Here is a 21,040-nt window from a genome sequence, read left to right on the forward strand (position 1 = left end):
TTATATCATCTTTTTGTGCCTCAGTTTCATCTGCCCTTCACTTAGAAAAATACCCATCCTACCTATATCTTACAGGCCTTCTGTGATGTTTAAATGAAATAGATACATATGTTGAGAGTACTTTGAAAACTGTATGTAGCTATAAAGTATAAGATGGCAGTAATTATTCTTCCCTTTGTTTTTCAGATTTCTTGATCCCAACACCAAATGAACAGTGGTCCTTCTCATTTAGTTCTCTCTCCCTGCCTGCATAAGCCTCAGCCCTCTTTTCTTCTTTACTCAGTCATGTGCCTTTCACTCTGTCTTGGCTTGTTGATAAACTGTTTTCTTTGTTCTCTTCTCTGCCGGCAGTAGATACTCATGTGTTTATCTGCCAAACCAGCAGCTCCCTTAATACTCACTTGGCTTGAAGAACTTTGTAGTAATAATTGCTCAAATAGGGTCTTTTCAAGAACTAGTTGAAGGCATAAAAGGAGGTTAAAAGATATAAATTAGGATAGGTTAGGAAGTCAATCTCATTAATAATTTTTAAAAATAGCTACTATTTTAGATATATGTCACCTACTAAATATTGTTTATGATGACTTTGATGTCCTTATTGGCCTTAGTCTTAACAGTATCCTTTTATATAGTGCCTTAAATTAATTAGCTTCAAGCATAGGTAGTCAAGTAATAGAGAGGCATGGCAGACCTGAGTTTAAGTTCTGGCTTTGTCACTTAAAAGTTGTAAAATAATTAGGGCAAGTTAATTTAATTTTTCACACTTCACTTTCCTCATCCATGAAGATAGGTATACGAGCACTTCAGCAGCTTTTCGGTCAGTATTAAATGAAAACACCTGAGATAGACTTGGCATACAGGAGGTGTTTGACAAGTGTTAGTTTTCTTGCCCTATCAATGTGGGATTAAAATAGATGTACCATTTACTTCCGTTTTACTATTTACTTACATATGTTGTTTGTTTTCTACATTTTTTTTTTTTCCAGAACTATTCCATGGCAGTGTATCTTGTAAAACAGTTGTCCTCAACAGTTCTTCTTCAGAGGTTACGAGCAAAGGGAATAAGGAATCCGGATCATTCTAGAGCTTTAAGTACGTATGATAAACTTATTTCATTTATATAGCTGAAATACTTTGTTAAAGGTTAGAATAGTATTTTCTCAACTCAAGAAGTTTTAGGGTTTGTCTTTTACTAGAGTCTGTCATACAGGATTGAAAATACTGAGAACCTTTTTCTGTGAGTTAGGGTAAAACCAGACCTGAGAGTAGTTTTAATATCTTTGTCATGACCTATATTTTATAATCTATATTTTGTTGATCCTAAAAGTAACTTTGTATAGCCAGTACACGAACATGGAAGAATATTTTACTAAAGCTTCATAAAATAATTAGTTTAGGAATTCTAGGAGATGGGAAGAGAAACTTGGCATATTTTTCAAGAGAGTTATTTTAGACTGAAGGTTTATCCAGGAGAAAATACAACCCTGCATTAACAAAGTATAAAGAAAATCAGTAGGGTGGTAGAAATAATAGTAAAGTGGGTCCTGCTGTTAGTCAGTTTTGTATGGCCTTGGCCAAGTCATTCTACTCTGAGTCTCGTATTCTTCATCTGTTGAGAGGTTTAGACCAGGTAACTGCTGAAGTCTCTCCCAAGTCTGGGTTCATAGATGGGAATTACTGAACAGTTCATTTTGACGTTTTGGATTTGTGACATAGTAAGGTCTTCAAATTGACTGTTATGGCCTCAGTTTTTGAGAGTTAATGCCAGAGGTCAGTGGCCTTTCCAAAGATGTGAACTTAAGTTCTACTTATATTCTCTTTTTTGTATTCCTCATGAATGAATTTGGGGGTGAAGACTGATCCCTTAGGGAACAAAATTTTTGCAGGTACCCTTTAAGGATCTTTGATGTGAGTTGGCTAATGAAGCCCACTGTCAGATTTGTACTTAGGAAGGAACTAAGATAATAAAATTGGCTTTTCTCTCACTTCCCTTTGTAGCATAACTTTTATCTTTTTCTCTTACCTGTTTCTGTGTCAGTAAAAGACCTACTGCCTCTGAGTATCAATATTCAGACAGTCATTTGATAGCGGTAGGTCATTGACGGATTTTTCTGTATTAAAAGGGCTTTTTAAAAAACTGTAGATAATCCAGAGTCAGAGGCAACACGCCTTTAGCTGATGCTTCTGTAGGCATTCCTTGACAGACTAGAGTGATGGCACTGATTAGGCCTGGAGAAGTGGAGGTACCATCCGGCAGGCAGGGAGAAGGAGATAGTGGAGCTTCTGAAAAAGGAAGAGGGACAGTGCTCTCCCTGAAGGAGGGTGCAAGTGAAGAGCTTCATTTTTTCCTATCTTGCTAAAGTCCATTCCTTGTCATTCCACTGAGAATCTTCATATGTTTGTCATATAGTGCTAGAGCGAGTCAGAAAGCATTATGGAGTTCTGTGAGCCTTTGTGGGGAAGGGGATACCAAGAAATAAGGCAGATAAAGCTGTTATATTGCAAGATAATAATAGTGCAAGCTGTCTTTGCTCAGTTAATGCTTCTGCACTTGTCGTTATAGCACCACCACCTGGAGGGAGAGTAGGACGGTGAGCCCAGAATTGTATTTTCCCCAAGGAGCCACTCTTAGCCACTGTTAGTAGCAAAAGCTATTTATTTCAACTCTGATATAGTGCTGGAGGTGGAGAGAAGTAGCAGAGCAGGTGGGATTTTTGTGACATTTTATGTCTTGTCTTACTTCTTGGCCTGGGGTACCGAGTGAAACATTACTTTGGATCCTGCCCAAAAGAAATTTGTTGTAATTGATTCAAGACAGAGGTTGTTTACATTTGTTGTTGTTGTTATTAGTTGCCATCGAGTCGATTGCAACTCATGGCGACACCATGTGTTACAGAATAGAACTGCTCATAGGGTTTTCCTGGCTGTAATAGTAATGGAAGCAGAATACCAGGCCTTTCACAGTGCTGCTGGGTGTTTACCTTTATAGTTAGAGTTATATAAAGTTTAAAGTTACATAAAGAAATAACTTTCCAACAAATTAATTGTGTAATTGAAAGATTGTTTAAAAAAATGTTGGCAGGTATCTCAGATATTTTTTGAAGAATCAGTTTATCTACATATAAGTTCATTGTAAGTCATTCTTAGTCTTATTAAATTCTTATGGCAAAGTTTTATTAGTCAAGTCAGGTACTTTATTCTTCTTGAAAGGATAAAGTAGATAGTATTTAGACTTTTTACCAAGTCAGAAATTCATTCTCTGATTTATTTGATTTAGTGGATTTTTGTCTTGTGGCCCTACCTTTTATGTACGGTTCTTATCTCAACATCACGCCGTTGTCTTTAGTAACTCTTGGTCAGGTTCTCACCCTCACCCACCTACTTCAGCAGTCACTTCAAACCTTGGCTATACTTTACACAAACACTATCCCCCTTCCCAGCATACCATCAGTGAAAGAAAATTGGGTTACCAGATGCGAATTCTCTAAACCTCCTGTTTCTTCTCTAGTCTTAGCGCCTCCAAAACTACCTTTCAACTTATCTACATTTGTGCTCAGCCTCACTTTATTCCCTTCAGTCTTCTAGGAGGACATGTCCCTTTTCCTGCTCAAGGTTAATCTTTTTTTCATTTATTTTACTTATTCAAGGAATTATATTAAAAGTCTGCTGTGTTCCAGGCACTAGAGAATGTAGGTAGCATTAAGCAAAACACACAGCAACTCTGCATCCCCCAGAAGCTTGCAGTCTGATGAGAAGACATTAAATAATTGTGCAAGTCACAAATGAATTACAGTTGTAACATGTTACCGTGAAGAAGAGAGACAGGGAAATCTGTGGAGATCCAGCAGGAGGACATAGTCCTCTCTGATGATGTGATGTTTAAGATTACAAGGATGAGGAGGAGTTAAGCCCTAAGACGGGAAGGGAAGTATGCCAGGAGAGAAGGCCAGTGGTGCTGGAGTGGAGAGAGTAAAGGGGAGGAGCAGCCAGAGAGATACACAGCGGGTAAGTTCATATAGAAGATAGAAAGCTGATAAAGGATTTTATGCGGAGGAGTGACATCATTAGATTTGGACAATAAAAAGATAATTTTGAGGACTGAATTGAGGTAGGGCCAGCCTGATGCAGTAAGACCAGTTAAGAACCTATTGCAGTTGTCCAAGCAAGAGACAATTTTGTTTTGGGCTAAGGGAATAATGATGAAAATAGAACTGATAGATTTGAGAAGTATTGTCGGGGTAGAAATGGTGATTGATTATATGTGAGGAGTGAAGGAAAAGACATTGAGGTTGAGTTCTAGGCTTCTTGAGCACCAGGTTACACAGTGGTGCTGTTTATTGCAATGGAAAACTGTTGAAAAGATCAGGTTGCAGGGGGAACATCAGAATGCAGTTTTATATCTGTGGTGTTTGAGATGCCTATGAGACATCCAGGTGGAGATGCTCAGTAAATAGTATTATGAAACCTGGCTGCCTCATTTTTCTGCTCTTTTCCTGTGTTTCCCTGTCTGTCAAGTCTCTTTTCATCCTTTGAAAAAGGAAAACAAGCACCTCTGTAGATACAGTTCTGTGTTTCTCCTATTGTTCTTATCCTAGTTTGTTGAAGGAGTCTACTTGCTCCTTCGACTTCTTCACTGTAACCCATTGCGATCTGTCTTTAACCCACATCATTCCACTTAAACTGCCCCTTGAAATTCTCTCCTCTCCTCTCCTCAGACCATTTCTTTCCAATCAGTTGCCAATGGATTCTCTTAAGGAAAGCATCCTAAATGTTGGTATTTCTTGGGGTTCCATCCTTGGCCCACTGCATGCTGTCTGTGTAGACAATCACATCCCACCTTATAAATCTATATCTTCATCCTAGACCTTATCCCAGAATTTCAGACTTATAGAGCTAGCTGCCTTCCCTTACACTGGTTCTGCAAATGCAAGTATTTAAAACTGAACTCACTAAGTCCTATCAAACTTATACCCTAAATATTTCTCAAATCTGTCTTCTCTGTATTTCTACCATCACTGCCCTGGTTTGAGCCCTTATATCCTGCCTTTATTTTAAATAATCTTCCTCTTCTTTCTTGACACTTCTTCACGTCTCCCCTCTGGTAGCAACCTAAGTGAAATAAAAATTCCAACTTTCTCAACATGACGTACAAAGCAACTTGTGCAAATGACTTCTAACACCAACAACCCAGAATTAGGCCAGACCTCACAGGTTAGGGGCACAGTACTTCATAGGACTGCTCTCACTCCAGTCACCAGCCACAGTACAGGGGTTCCTAGGCCACCCTCATATCTGACCAGTTGGCTACAAATTCAGGGATTCTCTCCCTTCCCCTCATGTTTGGTAATTTTCTGGAACTCCCAGAACTCAGGAAAGCACTACACTTACAGTTATGTTTACGTTTATACTACAGTTATATTATAGTTACACTTTTTTATTATAGGAAAAGGATACAGATCAGAACCAGCCAAAGGGAGAGAGCCATAAGATGAGGTTTCAGAGGTCCAAAACGTGAAGCTTCTGTTGTTCTCAGGAGCACATCACCCTCCTAGCATATCAGTGTGACAGTGCTCAGAATATTATCAACTAGGGACGCTCACCCAAGCTTTGAAGTGCAGAGTTTTCATTGGAGATTCATTCATTACATAGGCATGATCTATTGAATCACTGACTACATGATTGAACTCAATCTCCAGCCCCCCTCCCCAAGGTTGGGCTTATATTATACCTTTCAAAGGGCCAAACCAGTGATCACATGGTTGGACTTTCTGGCATGGCCAGCCCCCATACAGAGCCATCTTATCAGCATAAGCTATCAGTGTGGCCTGGGGGTCCCATCATGAATAGCAAAGACATTTAAATTATTTGAGAAAGTCCAAGAACTTAAAGGTTACCTCCCAGGAACTGGGGACAAAGGCCCAAATTCTTTATTGCACAGGTGTCCAGCTGTAACTTTATTATAGGTCATATAATAAAACACTGTTACTGCTGGAAATCCGGATGACTTCCCACGTGCTGTTTATTACAGCAGGATAAATACGGTCTTCATTTTTACTCTCTTGCCCACGGAGAACAAGTACTTATATTTCAGTCCCCCCGCCCCGCTCCATTTTTTCTTGTGGTTTAATTTAATGTAGTTCTGTTTCCATCCCTTCTTCTCTTCCAGTCGTGTTTATTAAAGTATAATTTACAAGCAGTCAAAATCTCTTTTTTAGTGTATAGTTGGATGAGTTTGTCAAACTTAGGCAGTCATGAAGCATTGCCACAATCAAGATGGAGGTCATTTCTTTTACCCTCAGGAGGTTCTCTGTGGCCCTTTGCAGTCAGTCTCATCCCTTACCCCCAATCCCTGTAACCATTTATGTGATTTCTGTATCTGTAGTTTTACCTTTTCTAGAATGTCAGATAAATGGAATCCTACAGTATTGTGTTTTTACACAAATAGTGCGCATTTTATATTTTACCTATTGCCACTCAGTCCCCCCACACGCCCTCCGCAGGTATTTTCCTAAAGGCACTATGGTAATTTTTTTATGTGTTGCTCTAAAAATATTAGCCTGGTATCCTTATGAAAATAATTTGGCGGGGACGTGCAGTTGGAAAAAAACATATAACACACGTGTTATTTGTGTAAAAATAAGTATATAGCCTTTTGTGTCTGACTTCTTTTACTTAGTATAATGCTTTTTGGGTTTATCCATGTAGTTTCATGTGTGAGTAATTTGTTCATTTTTATTGCTGAGTAGTATTCCATTTATTTGTACCATAATTTGTGTATCCATTTATCAGTTGATGCATATTTGGATTGTTTCCAGTTTTGAGTTATTATGAATCAAGCTGCTATAAATAAACATAAACATTTGCATTTTGCGTATGGGTATCCCATTTTTGTGGATATATGTTTGCATTTCTCTTGGGTAAATACCTAGGAGTGGGATTGCTGGGTCATATGGTAAGTTTCTAGAAAACAATCTGACAGTTTCTTATAAATTGGGTATGCCATTTTTTCATTCCCACCAAGAATGTATGAGATTTCCAGTTGCTCTCCGTTATCAGCAGCACTTAGCATTGTCAGGCGGTTTTGATTTTAGCCATTCTGGTTCGTGCGTTTTTGGGTTCGCGTGTAGTGGAATCTAATGGTAGTTTTAGTTTGCATTTTCCTAATAAATTAAATAGGAAAACTGCAAATTAAATGACTAAATATGTTAACCATCTTTTCATGTGCTTATTTGCCATCCTTATAGCTTCTTTGGTGAAGTGTCTGTTCAAATCTTTTGGCTATTTTTAAAATTGGGTTGTTTATCTTATATCAAGTTATGAGAATTCTTTATATATTCTGGATACAGATTCTTTAACAGATGTGTTTTTGCAAATGTTTTTTCCCAGTGTGTGGCCTGCTTCTTCATTTTCTTATCAGGGTCTCAACTTATATTTTAATTTTGATGAAGCCTACTTTATCAGTTTTTTTTCCTTTAAATAAAATAAGTTTATGCTTTTTGCATATTAAGAAATCTTGGCCCAACCTGAGGTCACAAACATTTTCTTCTAGAAGTTTTATTGTTCTAGCTCTTAGATTTAGGTCTGCCATCCATTTTGAGTTAATTTTTGTATATGGTGCAAGGTAGGGTTAGAGGTTCTTTACCCCCCACCTCCACACACACACATATCCAGTTGTTCCACAGCATTTGTTGCAAAATCTATCTTTTCCACTATTTAATTACCTTGGCACCTTTTGCCAAACACCAGCAGACCATAGATGTCTGAGTCTATTCCTGGACCATTGATCGATATATGTCTATCCTTATGCAAATATCACAGTCTTGATTACTTTAGCTTGTAATGGTAAGTCTTGAAATCAAGTAATGTGAGTCCACAAACGTTATTTTTCTTTTTCAAATAAAAAACCAAACCCACTGCCGTTGAGTCGATTACCGACTCATAGCGACTCAATAGGACAGAGTAGAACTGCCCCTATCGAGTTTCCAGGGAGCACCTGGTGGATTCCAATGGCTGACCTTTTGGTTAGCAGCCGTAGCTCTTAACAACTACGCCACCAGAGTTTCCTTTCAAATAAAGGTAACTACAAAAAACCTGTAGCTAATATCGTTGTTAAGGGTAAAAGACTAATGCTTCACCCTAAGATGGGGAGCAAGGCAAGGATATCTGCTCTCACTGTTTCTATTCAGCATTTACCACAATAAGACCAAAAAAAAAAAAAAAAAAATTCATACAGTTAGAAATGAATAAATAATACTGTCTTTATTTGCAGATGGCATTATTGGGAAAAATCCCAAAGAATGTATGAAAATGCTACTAAAACTAAGACATGAGTTTAGCAAGGTTGCAGAATACATGGTCAGTATACAAATACCAATTATATTTATACTAGCAATGAACAATTGGAAATTAAAATTCAAAAAACAAGATAATTTTACAGTAACACCCCACAACGTGAAATACTTAGGGATGCATCTCACAAAATATGTGCAGGATTTGTATGCTGAAAACTGTAAAGCATTGCTGAGTGAAATTAAAAGAGGACCCTAAATAGGTGGAGAGAGATGCCATGTTAATGGATCTAAAAAAACCAAACCAAACCCAGTGCCGTTGAGTTGATTCCGACTGATAGCGACCCTATAGGACAGAGTAGAACTGCCCCATAGAGTTTCCAAGGAGCCCCTGGCGGATTCGAACTGCCAGTCCTTTGGTTAGCAGCCGTAGCACTTAACCTCTACGCCACCAGGGTTTCCGTTAATGGATTAAAAAAACTAGTCTCAAAATTGCTAAAATGTCAGTTCCCTCCAAATTGCTCTCTAGATTAAATACAATCCTAGTCTAGGTCCCGGCAGGTTTTTTAAAATAGAAACTGATAAGCTGATTCTAAAATAATTCCAGAAAATTCTTGCCACTCTGAAGAGGAAATAAACACACAAATCACATTTATTTTTCAGTGACGGTAGCTAATATTTATAGAATATTTTACACAAGTTTAAACTAAACCTACGAGGTATTATTATTATTATTGCCATTTACCAGATGATGAAACTGAGGCACAGAGAAGTTAAATAACTTGACTAAGGCACATAACTAATAAGAGACTGAATGGAGAGTCAAACTTAGGCTAGGTCTAGACCTGGAGCCTATGCTCTGAACCACTGGTTTATGTTGCCTCTCCTATTTCAGTTTCTTTTTTAAGTACTATACAGTGAACTTTGTTTTGCATGAGGTTGATATTATGATGTATGTTATTGCTTCATTTAAGTGAAACTTGACATAGACAAAGCCCAAATTCAATTACTGTTCCCATTGCTATGTGTGTGGAAGGGTGCTGGTGGGGCGGTTGGTGAAGGCATGCAGAGTGGCTAGTAATCACATTAGAATTCTCTTTTCATGCTTATTTTGTATGGCAATTATGTGTTGCCTTTAATACAATATATCATTCTTTAAAAGTATCTTTACAAGAAAGGGTTGATTAAGATTAGGTCTGTAATGGCACAAAGGTGTACTTTTCATAACTTACACGTGGTGTTAATTAATAGAAGTGATGCAATCACTGTATTTTTCAAACTAAAAACCAGGAGTTTTATGCATTTTCAGATGTGAGAGGCAATCTGTGAAATATATAGATTTTGAAAATTTGGAATTTCCGGGCCATTAAATGATTTGTGGGCTGGGAGTTCGGGCATCAGAATCACACCTGAAGCTTCGTAAAAACTACCCACTGGCATCCCTCTTTCCCATTCTGATTCAGTGGGCACAGTTCCAAAGCTGTCTGGGGTAACTCTGATGGGCACTTTGGTTGAGAACCACTGATTTATGAAAACAGTTGGCTAGGAGATTCAAGATTTGGACCATCTCAAAAATTTCAGCACTGTGGTCCCCATATTTATTAAAGGCACAATTCTTAATTTTCATGAATGGTTATCAGCACAGCAGACATGTAACTGAAATCATTCTTACTTATTGGTGCTTTTCCCGCTTTGAATTTTCTGTTTTCTACTATATGTTACCTATCTGATCACATTTAGTTGTGCCTCTGAAATTCCATGATTCATTATGTACACAACCACTTCACCTAGGGCTCCTTATACAATATGGACTTTAAAGTAACTGTGGAGTACTTTCTAAAATTATTGGACTATTACATTTAGACATTTCCAGTCTTACTTATAGTGTCTTGTTGATTAAGGTTTTCAGTTTCCAAATGAGAAGCATAAATGGCCTCATCATATTAGACTGAAAGAGTAATGGAATAGTCATTAAAAGAAAATTACTAATGCCTCTTCTCTTAGGAACCATAAGAAGTTGGAACTGAAAAGACAGATTATCTAGTGTGTATTTTTATTTTACTGTAAGTGAAATTATGCTCAGAGAGGTGGATTGACTTGCTCAAGATAGCACTGGGTATAGATAAATAAATGCAGAACTCAAATAACTGTTCTTGTTGTTAGGTGCCATTGAGTTGGTTCCAACTCATGATGAAACACTGCCTGGTCCTGCACTGTCCTCACAATCGTTGTTATGCTTGAACCCATGTTGCAGCCACTGTGCCAGTTCATCTCATTGAGGGTCCTCCTCTTTTTCGCCAACCCTCTACTTTACCAAGCATGATGTCCTTCTCCAGGGACTTTTCCCTCCTGATAACATGTCCAAAGTAAGTGAGACGAAGTCTCTCCATCCTTGCTTCTAAGGACCATTCTGATTCTACTTCTTCCAAGACAGATTTGTTCCTTCTTTTGGCAGTCCATGGCATATTCAGTATTTTTTGCCAACACCATAATTCAGAAGGTGTCAATTCTTCTTTGGTCTTCCTTATTCTTTGTCCAGCTTTTGCACGCACATGAGGCAATTGAAAACACCATGGCTTGGGTCTGGAGCACCTTAGTCCTCAAAGTGATGTCTTTGCTTCGTAATACTTTAAAGAGGTCTTTTTCAGCAGATTTGACCAGTGCAATACATTGTTTGATTTCTTAACTGCTGCTTCTATAGGTATTGATTATGGATCCAAGTAAAATGAAATCCTTGACAACTTCAGTAGTTTCTCCCTTCATCATGATGTTGCTTATTGATCCACTTGTGAGGAGGCTGTGGTCTTTGGTCTTCATCAGTAAGTGCTTCAAGTCCTCTTCACTTTCAGCAAGCAAGGTTGTGTCATCTGCATATTGCAGTTTGTTAATAAGTCCTCCTCCAATCCTGATGTCACGTTCTTCTTCAAGTAGTCCAGCTTCTCAGATTATTTGCTCAGTGTACAGATTGAATAAGTATGGGGAAAGGATACAACCCTGATGCACACCTTTTCTTATTTTAAACAATGCTGCATCCCCTTGTTCTGTTCAAATGACTGCCTTTTGGTCTATGTGCAGGTTCCTCATGAGCAAAATTAAGTATTCTGGAATTCCTCTTCTTCGCAATGTTCTCCATAATTTGTTATGATCCACACAGTCAAATGCCTTTGCATAATCAATAAAACACAGGTAAACACCTCTGATATTCCCTGCTTTCAGCCAAGATCCATCTGACATCGGCAATGGTATGCTTTATTCTACATCCTCTTCTGAATCCAGCTTGAATTTCTGGCAGTTCCCTATCGACATACTGCTGCAACTGCTTTTGACTGATCTTCAGGAAAATTTTGCTTGTGTGTGATGTTAATGATACTGTTCAATAACTCCCGCATTCTGTTGGATCACCTTTCTTTGGAATGGACACAAATATGGATCTCTTCCAGTTGATTGCCAGGTAGCTGTCTTACAAATTTCTTGGCATAGACCTGTGAGCACTTCCGGCACTGTATCCATTTGTTGAAACATCTCAATTGGTATTCATCCCCTCAATTCCTGGAGCCTTGTTTTATGCCAGTGCCTTCAGTGCAGCTTAGACTTCTTCCTTCAGTACCATTGGTCCTTTATCATATGTTACCTTCCGAAATGGTTGAACGTCAACCAATTCTTTTTGGTACAATGACTCTTTGTATTCCTTCCATCTCCTTTTGATGCTTCCTGCATCGTTCAATATTTTTCCCTTAGAATCCTTCAGTATTGCAACTCGAGGCTTAAATTTTTTCTTCAGTTCTTTCAGCTTGAGAAATGCCAAGTGTGTTTTTCTCTTTTGCTTTTTTGACTCCAGGTCTTTGCACGTGTCATTATAATACTTTATCTCTTCGAGCCGCCCTTTGAAATCTTCTGTTCATTTCTTTTACTTCAGCATTACTTTCATTTGCTTTAGCTACTCTGCGTTCAAGGGCAAGTTGCAGTCTCTTTTGACATCCATTTTGGTCTTTTCTTTCTTTCCTTTTTAATAACCTCTTGCTTTCTTCACAAATGATGTCCTTGATGTCATTCCACAACTCATTTGGTCTTTGGTCGTTAGTGTTCAGGGCATCAAATCTGTACTTGTGATGGTCTCTACATTTAGGTGGGATATACTCAAGATTGTACTTTGGCTTTCATGGACTTGTTTTAATTTTCTTCAGCTTCAACTTGAACGAGTAATTTGATGGTATGTCCTGCAGTCGGCCTCTGGTCTTGTTCTGACTGATGATATTGGGCTTTTCCATTATCTCTTTCCACAGATGTAGTTGCTGTGATTCCTCTGTGTTCCATCTGGTGAGGTCCATGTGTATAGTCACCGTTTATGTTGTTGAAAAAAGGTATTTGCAATGAAGAAGTTGTTGGTCTTGCAAAATTCTATCATACGATCTCTGGCATCATTCCTGTCTCCTAGGCCGTATTTTCCAACTATAGATCCTTCTTTGTTTCCAACTTTTACATTCCGATCACCAGTAATTACCCATGCATCTTGATTGTATGTTTGATCAATTTCAAACTGCAGAAGTTGGTAAAATCTTCAATTTCTTCATCTTTGGCCTTAGTGGTTGATGAATAAATTTGAATAATAGTCTTATTAACTGGTCTTCCCTTGTAGGTGTATGAATATTATCACTGACAGTGTTGTACTTCAGGATAGATCATGAAATGTTCTTTTTGATGATGAATGTGACGCCATTCCTCTTCAGTTTGTCAGGCCTAATAGATCATACGATTTTCCATTTCGGGATGGCCAATATGGTCCATTTCAGCTCAGTAATCCCTAGGATATCAATGTTTATGGGTTCCATTTCGTTTTTGACGACTTCCAGTTTTCCTAGATTCATACTTCATACATTCCACATTCCAATTATTAATGGATGTTTGTAGCTATTTCTTCTCATTTTGAGTCATGCAACATCAAGCAAATAGTTATATGGGGAAAAAAAAGCAATTTAGCTTTTTTTCTTTTTATAATTTGAAATTAGAATTAATATGTTTTATAATAAATATTTTGTTTATTACCTGAGCTTTCAAAAATTTATAAATGTAAGCTGGAAGCAACCAAGATGTCCATCAACAGATGAATGGTTAAATAAATTACAGTATATTCACGCAATGGAATACTACGCATTGATAAAGAACAGTGAGGAATCTGTGCAACATTTTATAACATGGAGGAACCTGGAAGGCATTATGCAGAGTGAAATTAGTCAGATGCAAAAGGACAAATATGGTATAAGACCACTATTATAAGATCTTGAGAAATACTATAAACTGAGAGGAACACATTCTTTTGTGATTACTAGAGGGGTGAGGGAGGGAAGGTGGGAGAGGGTTGTTTACTGATTAGTTAGTAGATAAGAACTGCTTTAGGTGAAGGGAAGGACAATACTCAATACAGGGAAGGTCAGCTCAACTGGACTGGACCAAAAGCAAAGAAGTTTCCTGGATACACTGAATGCTTCGAAGGTCAGCGGAGCAAGGGCGGCGGGGGTTTGGGGACTATGGCTTAAGAGGACTTCTGAGTCAATTGGCAAAATAAATTCTATTATGAAAACATTCTGCATCCCACTTTGAAGTGTGGCGTCTAGGGTCTTAAATCGTAACGAGCGGCCATCTAAGATGCATCAATTGGTCTCAACCCACCTGGATCAAAGGAGAGTGAAGAACACCAAGGTCACATGATAACTATGAGCCCAAGAGACAGAAAGGGCCACATGAACTAGAGACTTACATCATCCTGAGACCAGAAGAACTAGATGGTGCCCGGCCACAACCGATGACTGCCCTGACCGGGAGCACAACAGAGAACCCCTGAGGGAGCAGGAGATCAGTGGGATGCAGACCCCAAATTCTCATAAAAAGACCAGACTTAATGGTCTGCCTGAGACTAGAGGAATCCCGGTGGTCATGGTCCCCAAACCTTCTGTTGGCCCAGGACAGGAACCATTCCCAAAGACAACTCATCAGACATGGAAGGGACTGGACAACGGGTTGGAGAGAGATGCTGATAAAGAGTGAGCTACTTGTATCAGGTGGACACTTGAGACTGTGTTGGCATCTCCTGTCTGGAGGGGAGATGGGAGGGTAGAAAGGGCTAGAAACTGGCAAAACAGTCACGAAAGGAGAAACTGGAAGGAGGGAGTGGGCTGACTCATTAGGGGGAGAGTAAATGGAAGTATGTATAAGCTTATATGTGACAGACTGACTTGATTTGTAAACTTTCACTTAAAGCACAATAAAAATTATTTTTTAAAAAAAATTGCAAAGCAAAAAAAATTTATGTGATTTAGTTACTACCTATTAATTTCATTTAAAATAGAAGAGCCAAAATAATATTAGTCACAGTTTAAAAGAATGTTTTTATCTAGTATCTTAGAATGAAGAAAAAAAAGGCGAGGGGGTGGCCTGCCATTGGTTGAATATGTCAGCCTGCTCTAGAAATTTCCTTTCTGTTACTGCAATGTGGTTTTTTCTTCCGTGGGTGAGAAATAGGAAACTCACAGGAAATGTAGTCAGCCCGTAGATAGACAATTGTTTTTCTTCCTTTGCTTGTTGTAGAATTTATAGACCATATAATTGTTTTTATTTGTCTGTTCTGTTGATTGGAAAATAATTGAGCGAGTTGTTTTTTGGTTTTTTTTTTTTATGATTTCTCATTTTAAGTTCCTCCTTTTTTAATGTTACATCACTGATGTATCTTTAATAATCTCTTTCTATTTGTTTGTTTTATCTTCAATGATGGTCAGTTAAAGAGAAGTTGACTGCGGATCCAGACAGTGAAATAGCTACAACCAGCCTGAGGGTTTCTCTGCTCTGTCCAGTAAGTGTTAAATAATACTTATTTTCCAGAAAGTTTAACATGAATTTCTTCTTATTATTAGGTTTTTTCCAGTATTTGAGAAAATCTGTTCTCTTTGAAAATCTGCTCACCTTTCTTACAGCTTGTGAAAGTGGAAAGACGGTATCATCTAGGCATAGGGTTTAGAATCCATTCAAGTCTATGAAGATTCTCTACTCTTAGTAAGACATATCTAATATTGCCTGTGATTAATGACTATTCTGCTCAAGTATAAAATCTCAAAATATGGAATGTTTATTATCTCTGTGTGTGCTCATAAAAATTTGATCTTTAAAAAAATATCCTTTAGAATAAAAATCTGGCCATGATTACCCATACTTTCAATCTGACCATTTTGCTCACATTGTCTACATTATAAGAATCTACTAATTAAAAACTATTCTATTCAGCCTGAATAATTGAATTCGTTTTGCGTATAAAAATAGCCTAGACATATTTTTAAATCAGAAAATGAGGTCAAAATCAAGCACATTTATGAAGTAAATATAAGGCTTCAAGACTTATAAAATTATTAAACTTACAGTGAAAAAGCCTCAAAAAAATGTTTTCTTGAGGTTCATTTCTTAACTAGTTTGATGTTAGATCCACCAGTAGTAGAAATGATAGTTAAATATGGCTTTCATTCAAAAATATGTGAAAAGTAAACAGTACATTACTTTGACATTTTGATTACCTTTTGTTCTCTAATTAATCATGTCTGAATTGGGGGAAATACGGAGAATGAGAGTGCACATCTGTTTCTTGATTGACTGGATTGTGCAGGTCTGATATTGAAGACTTTCAATACTGAAATCCTATGTATCTGAGATGAAGAATTTAAACAAAAATTAAATCAAAGTGTTATTTATCCTAAATCCTAGCCTTCTGTAGTTTATAAAACTTTAAACAAAATAAAGAAGTCATGAGCTCTTGAATTTGTTTCTAATACTATAGTTTACATAGCTTTTTAAAAACAAATATACCCTCCCCCCCCCTTTTTTTTTGGTAATTACTAAGATAATTCCTGCTTATTATAAAACTTTTAAAAGTTACAGAAAAAAATAAGTTAATAGAAACCACCAAATCCTCTCATATTCTTTTATTCTTCCTATATGTTTTCTCTTTATAGCCCTTCTTTTTCTTAGGGAAAATATTTTAGTGCCAGGCCTTTTATAATTAAAAATTATTTAATTGAGTAACCAGATAAATGTTAAATGACATTCTGTGTTGTGAAGGGAGCTGGTACTTTTTAACATTTAGAAAGTGATTTATAGATCAGGAAGTGGAAGGTGGGAGGACTATGATCTAAAAAAAAAAAGATATATACTTTTTTTTTTTTTAATCCGACTATTTTTCCCCAAAATCCTGATTTATCTCCCCCCAAACACATAACGCACACACACACGGTTCCTTGACACACTCTATTCCGTTATAAAACAGCAGTTTAGAGAATACGATAAATTTAGAAAAGTATGTAAGCTTTTGTTTTCAATTTAAATCAGTGGAAGAAAGCCTGTTTTTCTGTGGTCTCGTTTTAAAAGTGTTTGGAGTTGTGCTAGTATATATAATGTTTATAGTATTTAACATTCATAAAAAGCTGTTATTCTTATAAATAAACAGTCCAGTATAAATGTTGGAAATTTTTATTTGTGGGTCTTATCTTAAATTTTAAAGTCCAGATGCTTTTCCCTCTAGCAGTAGAAAATGTTGATCTTTGCACCGCCGAATTTAGTGGGTCAGCTCTTAATTTGTCTTCCTGTGTCCCCTTGCTCCTCCTGTTGCAGTCCAAACAGTTTTAGCAGTTTATTTTAAAATTGACCTCTGCTTTCAAAATTCAGATTATACAAAAAAAATTATAATAATTTGATGGGTTTTTCTTTGGCTAAAGGGACAGTCCCTTTTCAGTTCTCTGGAACAGTAGGGCCTTGCATTTTAGGTATGTTTTTACTCAAAAGTAAAATTTAGTAATGAAACTCATCTATATATCAAATTTATAGAATAATTAAAAATATTTGTTCCCTTCAAAATATATAAATAAGATGTCACACTGTGCACTTGTCTTTTTTATGATGCACAAATCTCAAAATAAATGAGTTTCTGTTGTTTGTGTGCCATTAACTAAATTAGCTAAAGGCAACAAAAATAATTAAAAATATTTTTGCTCTTAGGTGGGAGTTTTTTGGTTCCCATTTATTAGAAGTAGAGCCGGAAAGAATCTTTGAGAGACTGCTCATTGAGATTCTCACAGGCCTGTACACACAGATACAAATGACTTAGAGTTGATAAAGTGGGGGGCGAGGGAACACTTTGAATATTTATGAAGTATTTGTTAGTGTTATGAAAAGGCTGTGAAATGATTCTTAGTATCACACTTGTTTCATTTTACAAGGTAAAAAATACATACTTTACTGACTTTTTTAGGGTCCTTTTGATATAAACTGGTAGAAACTTATCTCTAGGGCGTTTCCTCTTGTCTTGCAACATCATCAGTTAATATAGCTCCAGTGTACTATAGTGGTAGGTTAGTAGCCTTAGAGAACCCGTTTGGGAGTTGTTTTCCCAGTGTTTATTTGGAAATGACGCAGATATCCAGAGCATCCTGTAAAGGGGGAGGTGGGATTTGCAATTACAAGATGAAGGTGTTCAGAAGTCAGCTTTTCCTCTGATACTGGGTTGGAGAAGATCAGTATCCATTTGTCAGATAAGTATTTAGAATTTAGCTATTTTTTAAAAATCTGGAATATGAGGGTTATCACATCATAGTTAATTTGTGGCTCTTTGAAAGGAGGCATTTGTGTGACAGCTAATAAACAGGGCATTTGACAGTGAACTTTGGCCTCATCGTATCCGTTTGTAAATGTCCTTTCTGTGCCATTCATGCATGTTTCAGTATTCCTTAAAAACTCCATAGGTCACCTTGTCGGCGTGGCTGATCAAAAGGGCTTGAGCATTGCTCTCTTGCCAAAAAGATATGAAGTGACACCTGTGAATTATGGGGATAAAAGTATGTGAGATGAAGGGATTTGGGGCATAACTGCTTTTCAGAGTGTAAATTCTGCAGGCTACGGCTTGGATTCTGAGACGATCTTTACTTCTTCTTATCCCCTGTCCTCATAAACCGTTAGAATAACCCACTAGTTCTGCAGGGCATGAACCTTTTGTGCTATTACCAGATCTGTCTAGAAGTCTTAGCCCGGGTTTTCTCTACTTATTATTAGGGCAATAGCAAAAATACTACTCGGTAGGAATGTGCACTTCACAGGTAACTTAAGGTCTAAATTAAGATATAAAAATTTTGCACCACCAACCAGATTGTTACTTGCAAAATATTTCTGAACTAACACAGCATGTCCTGAGGATTTTCTGTCACACTAGTGATGGGCGGGTGTCATCAGGAACTTACGGAAATTATAAAAATTAAATAGAGATGTGTGAGGGAATGAGAGGCTGCCTGACACTGTGTGATCATAGAATAGAAGAATGAGCAGAGATTTGGGTGAGTCTCCTACACGCTTACAAAGTGATTTAAAGCAAATATGTTTCTTCAATTAACAATGGGTGACCACAACACGTGTCGGACACTGTACAACAAACATATATATAATTTAATCCCCACCACTCTATGATGTAGATGCTAGTTTTACCCCCATTTCGCGAAACTGAGTCTCAGAGTGACTTACATTCAGGAGTTAAACAGTTAGTAAGTAGCGGAGCCTGGATTTAAACCTAGGTAGTCTTAAGGCCAGAATTAAAATGTGGTTACCTAGTAAAGTGCTGTATACGACCTGCACACCCTCTGTTAATGGTGCTTTCTAGATCATTCAGCGTGCATAACCGAAGTCTCATTGGTACACTAGACTGTCTTCTTGCTGTAGAGCAGGTACCTTTCTAAGTGCTGGGGGAAGGAGATGAGTGCGATATGTTTTTAGCGTACACACTCATAAGTAAATAGTGTAGGAAATGCTGGCCTGTGAGAAAGGAGCTATTCCTTCTGTCTGGGAGGCTCCTCCTGTCCATACTCCTGATACTGTAAACTGGCATCAGTCCCTTCTCATAAGTGTTTATACCACTTTGTTTATTTTAGAGATAGAAAAAAGGGCCCAGAAAAGTTAAGTGCCTTTCCTAGAGGCACAGTAAATCCTTGGTACCAGAACAATAATTTAAGGCTCTAAATGACAGTTAATTCACTTAGTAGAGTAGGAAATTGCACATTTCCCTGAAATTCTTCTAGGGCAAGAATTTTTTCCTCTTTTTGTCCTCATTTAACTCACATCCTTTTTGAGCCTTTATGTTTTTCAAGCTGGCAAATATGTGGAAAATCTTTTCCTGATAGTTAGCAAATAATGTGGTTATTGAAAGCAAATAACTTGTATTCAATACAACCAGTGTGGCCTGTGAGGTCCCCACAGTGGTCACCTTGCTGTCTTTTATGAGGTGTCCTCCAGGGCAAAGGGTTGTGGTATGGCAGCTCCCTGTGCAGGCCTCTTGGCAGCTTATGTACCTTCGTGGACCGAAGCTAGCAGCGCAGGGACCCGAAGAGGGCGTGTGCATCACTCGTAGGATAGACTCAGAGGAGCCCTGGTGGTGCAATGGCTGCTAACCAAAAGGTCAGCAGTTCGAGCCCACCAGCTGCTCTGTAAGAGAAGAGATGTGGCAATCTGTTTCTGTAAAGATTTTAACCCAGGAAACCCTGTGGGGCAGCTCTGCTCTGTCCCCTAGGGTCACTATGAGTTGGAATCAACTCAACAGCATACAACAGGATAGACTCAACACTTGTAAGCTGCGACAACATTTGCAGGGCAAGAGGAGAGAGTCTTGTAATAAGCTTAGAGATGCTAGAGGTCCAGGGGTGTTTGCCAAGTGGTCTTTGATGGTGCCTAGTGAGGGAAGAAATATTTAATAAGACATTTCTATTTCCCTAGTTAAGTGGTTCTTAACTTTTTTGGATCAGGGACTGCTGAGAGAATTTGGTGAAAGCAATATATCCAGAAAAATGCACACACTGACAAAATTTTACATAGAATTTCAAGAGGCTCCTCCAGAAAGCCATTCTGTGAGCCATGGATTGGAGTAAATAACCCTTGATGTAGACTTTCCAGAGTCATTGTGTTTAATATTCAAAGAAATACTATAATTTCTTAACCTGTAGTTATGTTTCACAGAAAATGTGTTTAATGTTCTCCAACACTGATGCAAAGTAAACACAATATGCTTTAAATCAGAACACATGCACACACATTGTGCTTCAGGAAATTTTGACCAAAGTTTAGATTTTTATTAACAGTTGTCTAATATTTACTTTTCTTCCCCTCTTTTAAAGCTTGGTAAAATGCGGCTGACAATTCCATGTCGGGCCCTTACATGTTCTCATCTCCAGTGTTTTGATGCAACCCTTTATATTCAGATGAATGAGAAAAAACCAACCTGGGTTTGTCCTGTCTGTGATAAGAAGGCTCCGTATGAACACCTTATTATTGATGGGTATGTCACTTTAAAGTATTTCCTTGTACCTTGAAATGACCATCTGTTACCTGGGTTTATTACCCCTCAGGTTTGATATAAAAATATTAACAGTTAGTGTTTTCTAAGTTATATATTTTTAGAATTCTCGTGATTCTAGAAATCAGTGTTTTCAAAGCTCAGTGATCCTGTGAATATTTTTTTCTTTTTTAACTTGATGTCCCTTGTTTCGGAGATGCATACTTCACTCTTAGTACCTCCTGACGTTTAAAGCACCAGTAGTTCTAAGCAAGAGTGTACTTACTCCTTTTCCTAGCATGAGTCCATCTGTACCCAGACATACAGAACATATTGGAGAAAGAATGAAAGGATTGTGAAACTATGGTTAATTTAAGCTCACCAGAAATTGGGCTTTTTTAATGGACGTTAG

At 37.6% G+C, this 21,040-nt stretch overlaps 1 protein-coding gene across 2 annotated transcripts in view; it reads left to right on the forward strand.

The window, feature by feature from the left end:
* PIAS1 (protein inhibitor of activated STAT 1) overlaps positions 1-21,040 on the forward strand; it is a 138,026-nt gene that overhangs the window by 99,742 nt on the left and 17,244 nt on the right. For both annotated transcript variants that reach the window (XM_049905813.1, XM_049905814.1), the window contains exons 7-9: positions 987-1,092; positions 15,059-15,132; positions 20,471-20,631. In XM_049905813.1, coding sequence (XP_049761770.1) covers positions 987-1,092; positions 15,059-15,132; positions 20,471-20,631 — 341 coding nt within the window. The remainder of the gene's footprint in view (positions 1-986; positions 1,093-15,058; positions 15,133-20,470; positions 20,632-21,040) is intronic.

The sequence above is a fragment of the Elephas maximus genome, chromosome 13 (genome assembly GCF_024166365.1).
Source record: "Elephas maximus indicus isolate mEleMax1 chromosome 13, mEleMax1 primary haplotype, whole genome shotgun sequence".
NCBI lineage: Eukaryota > Metazoa > Chordata > Mammalia > Proboscidea > Elephantidae > Elephas > Elephas maximus.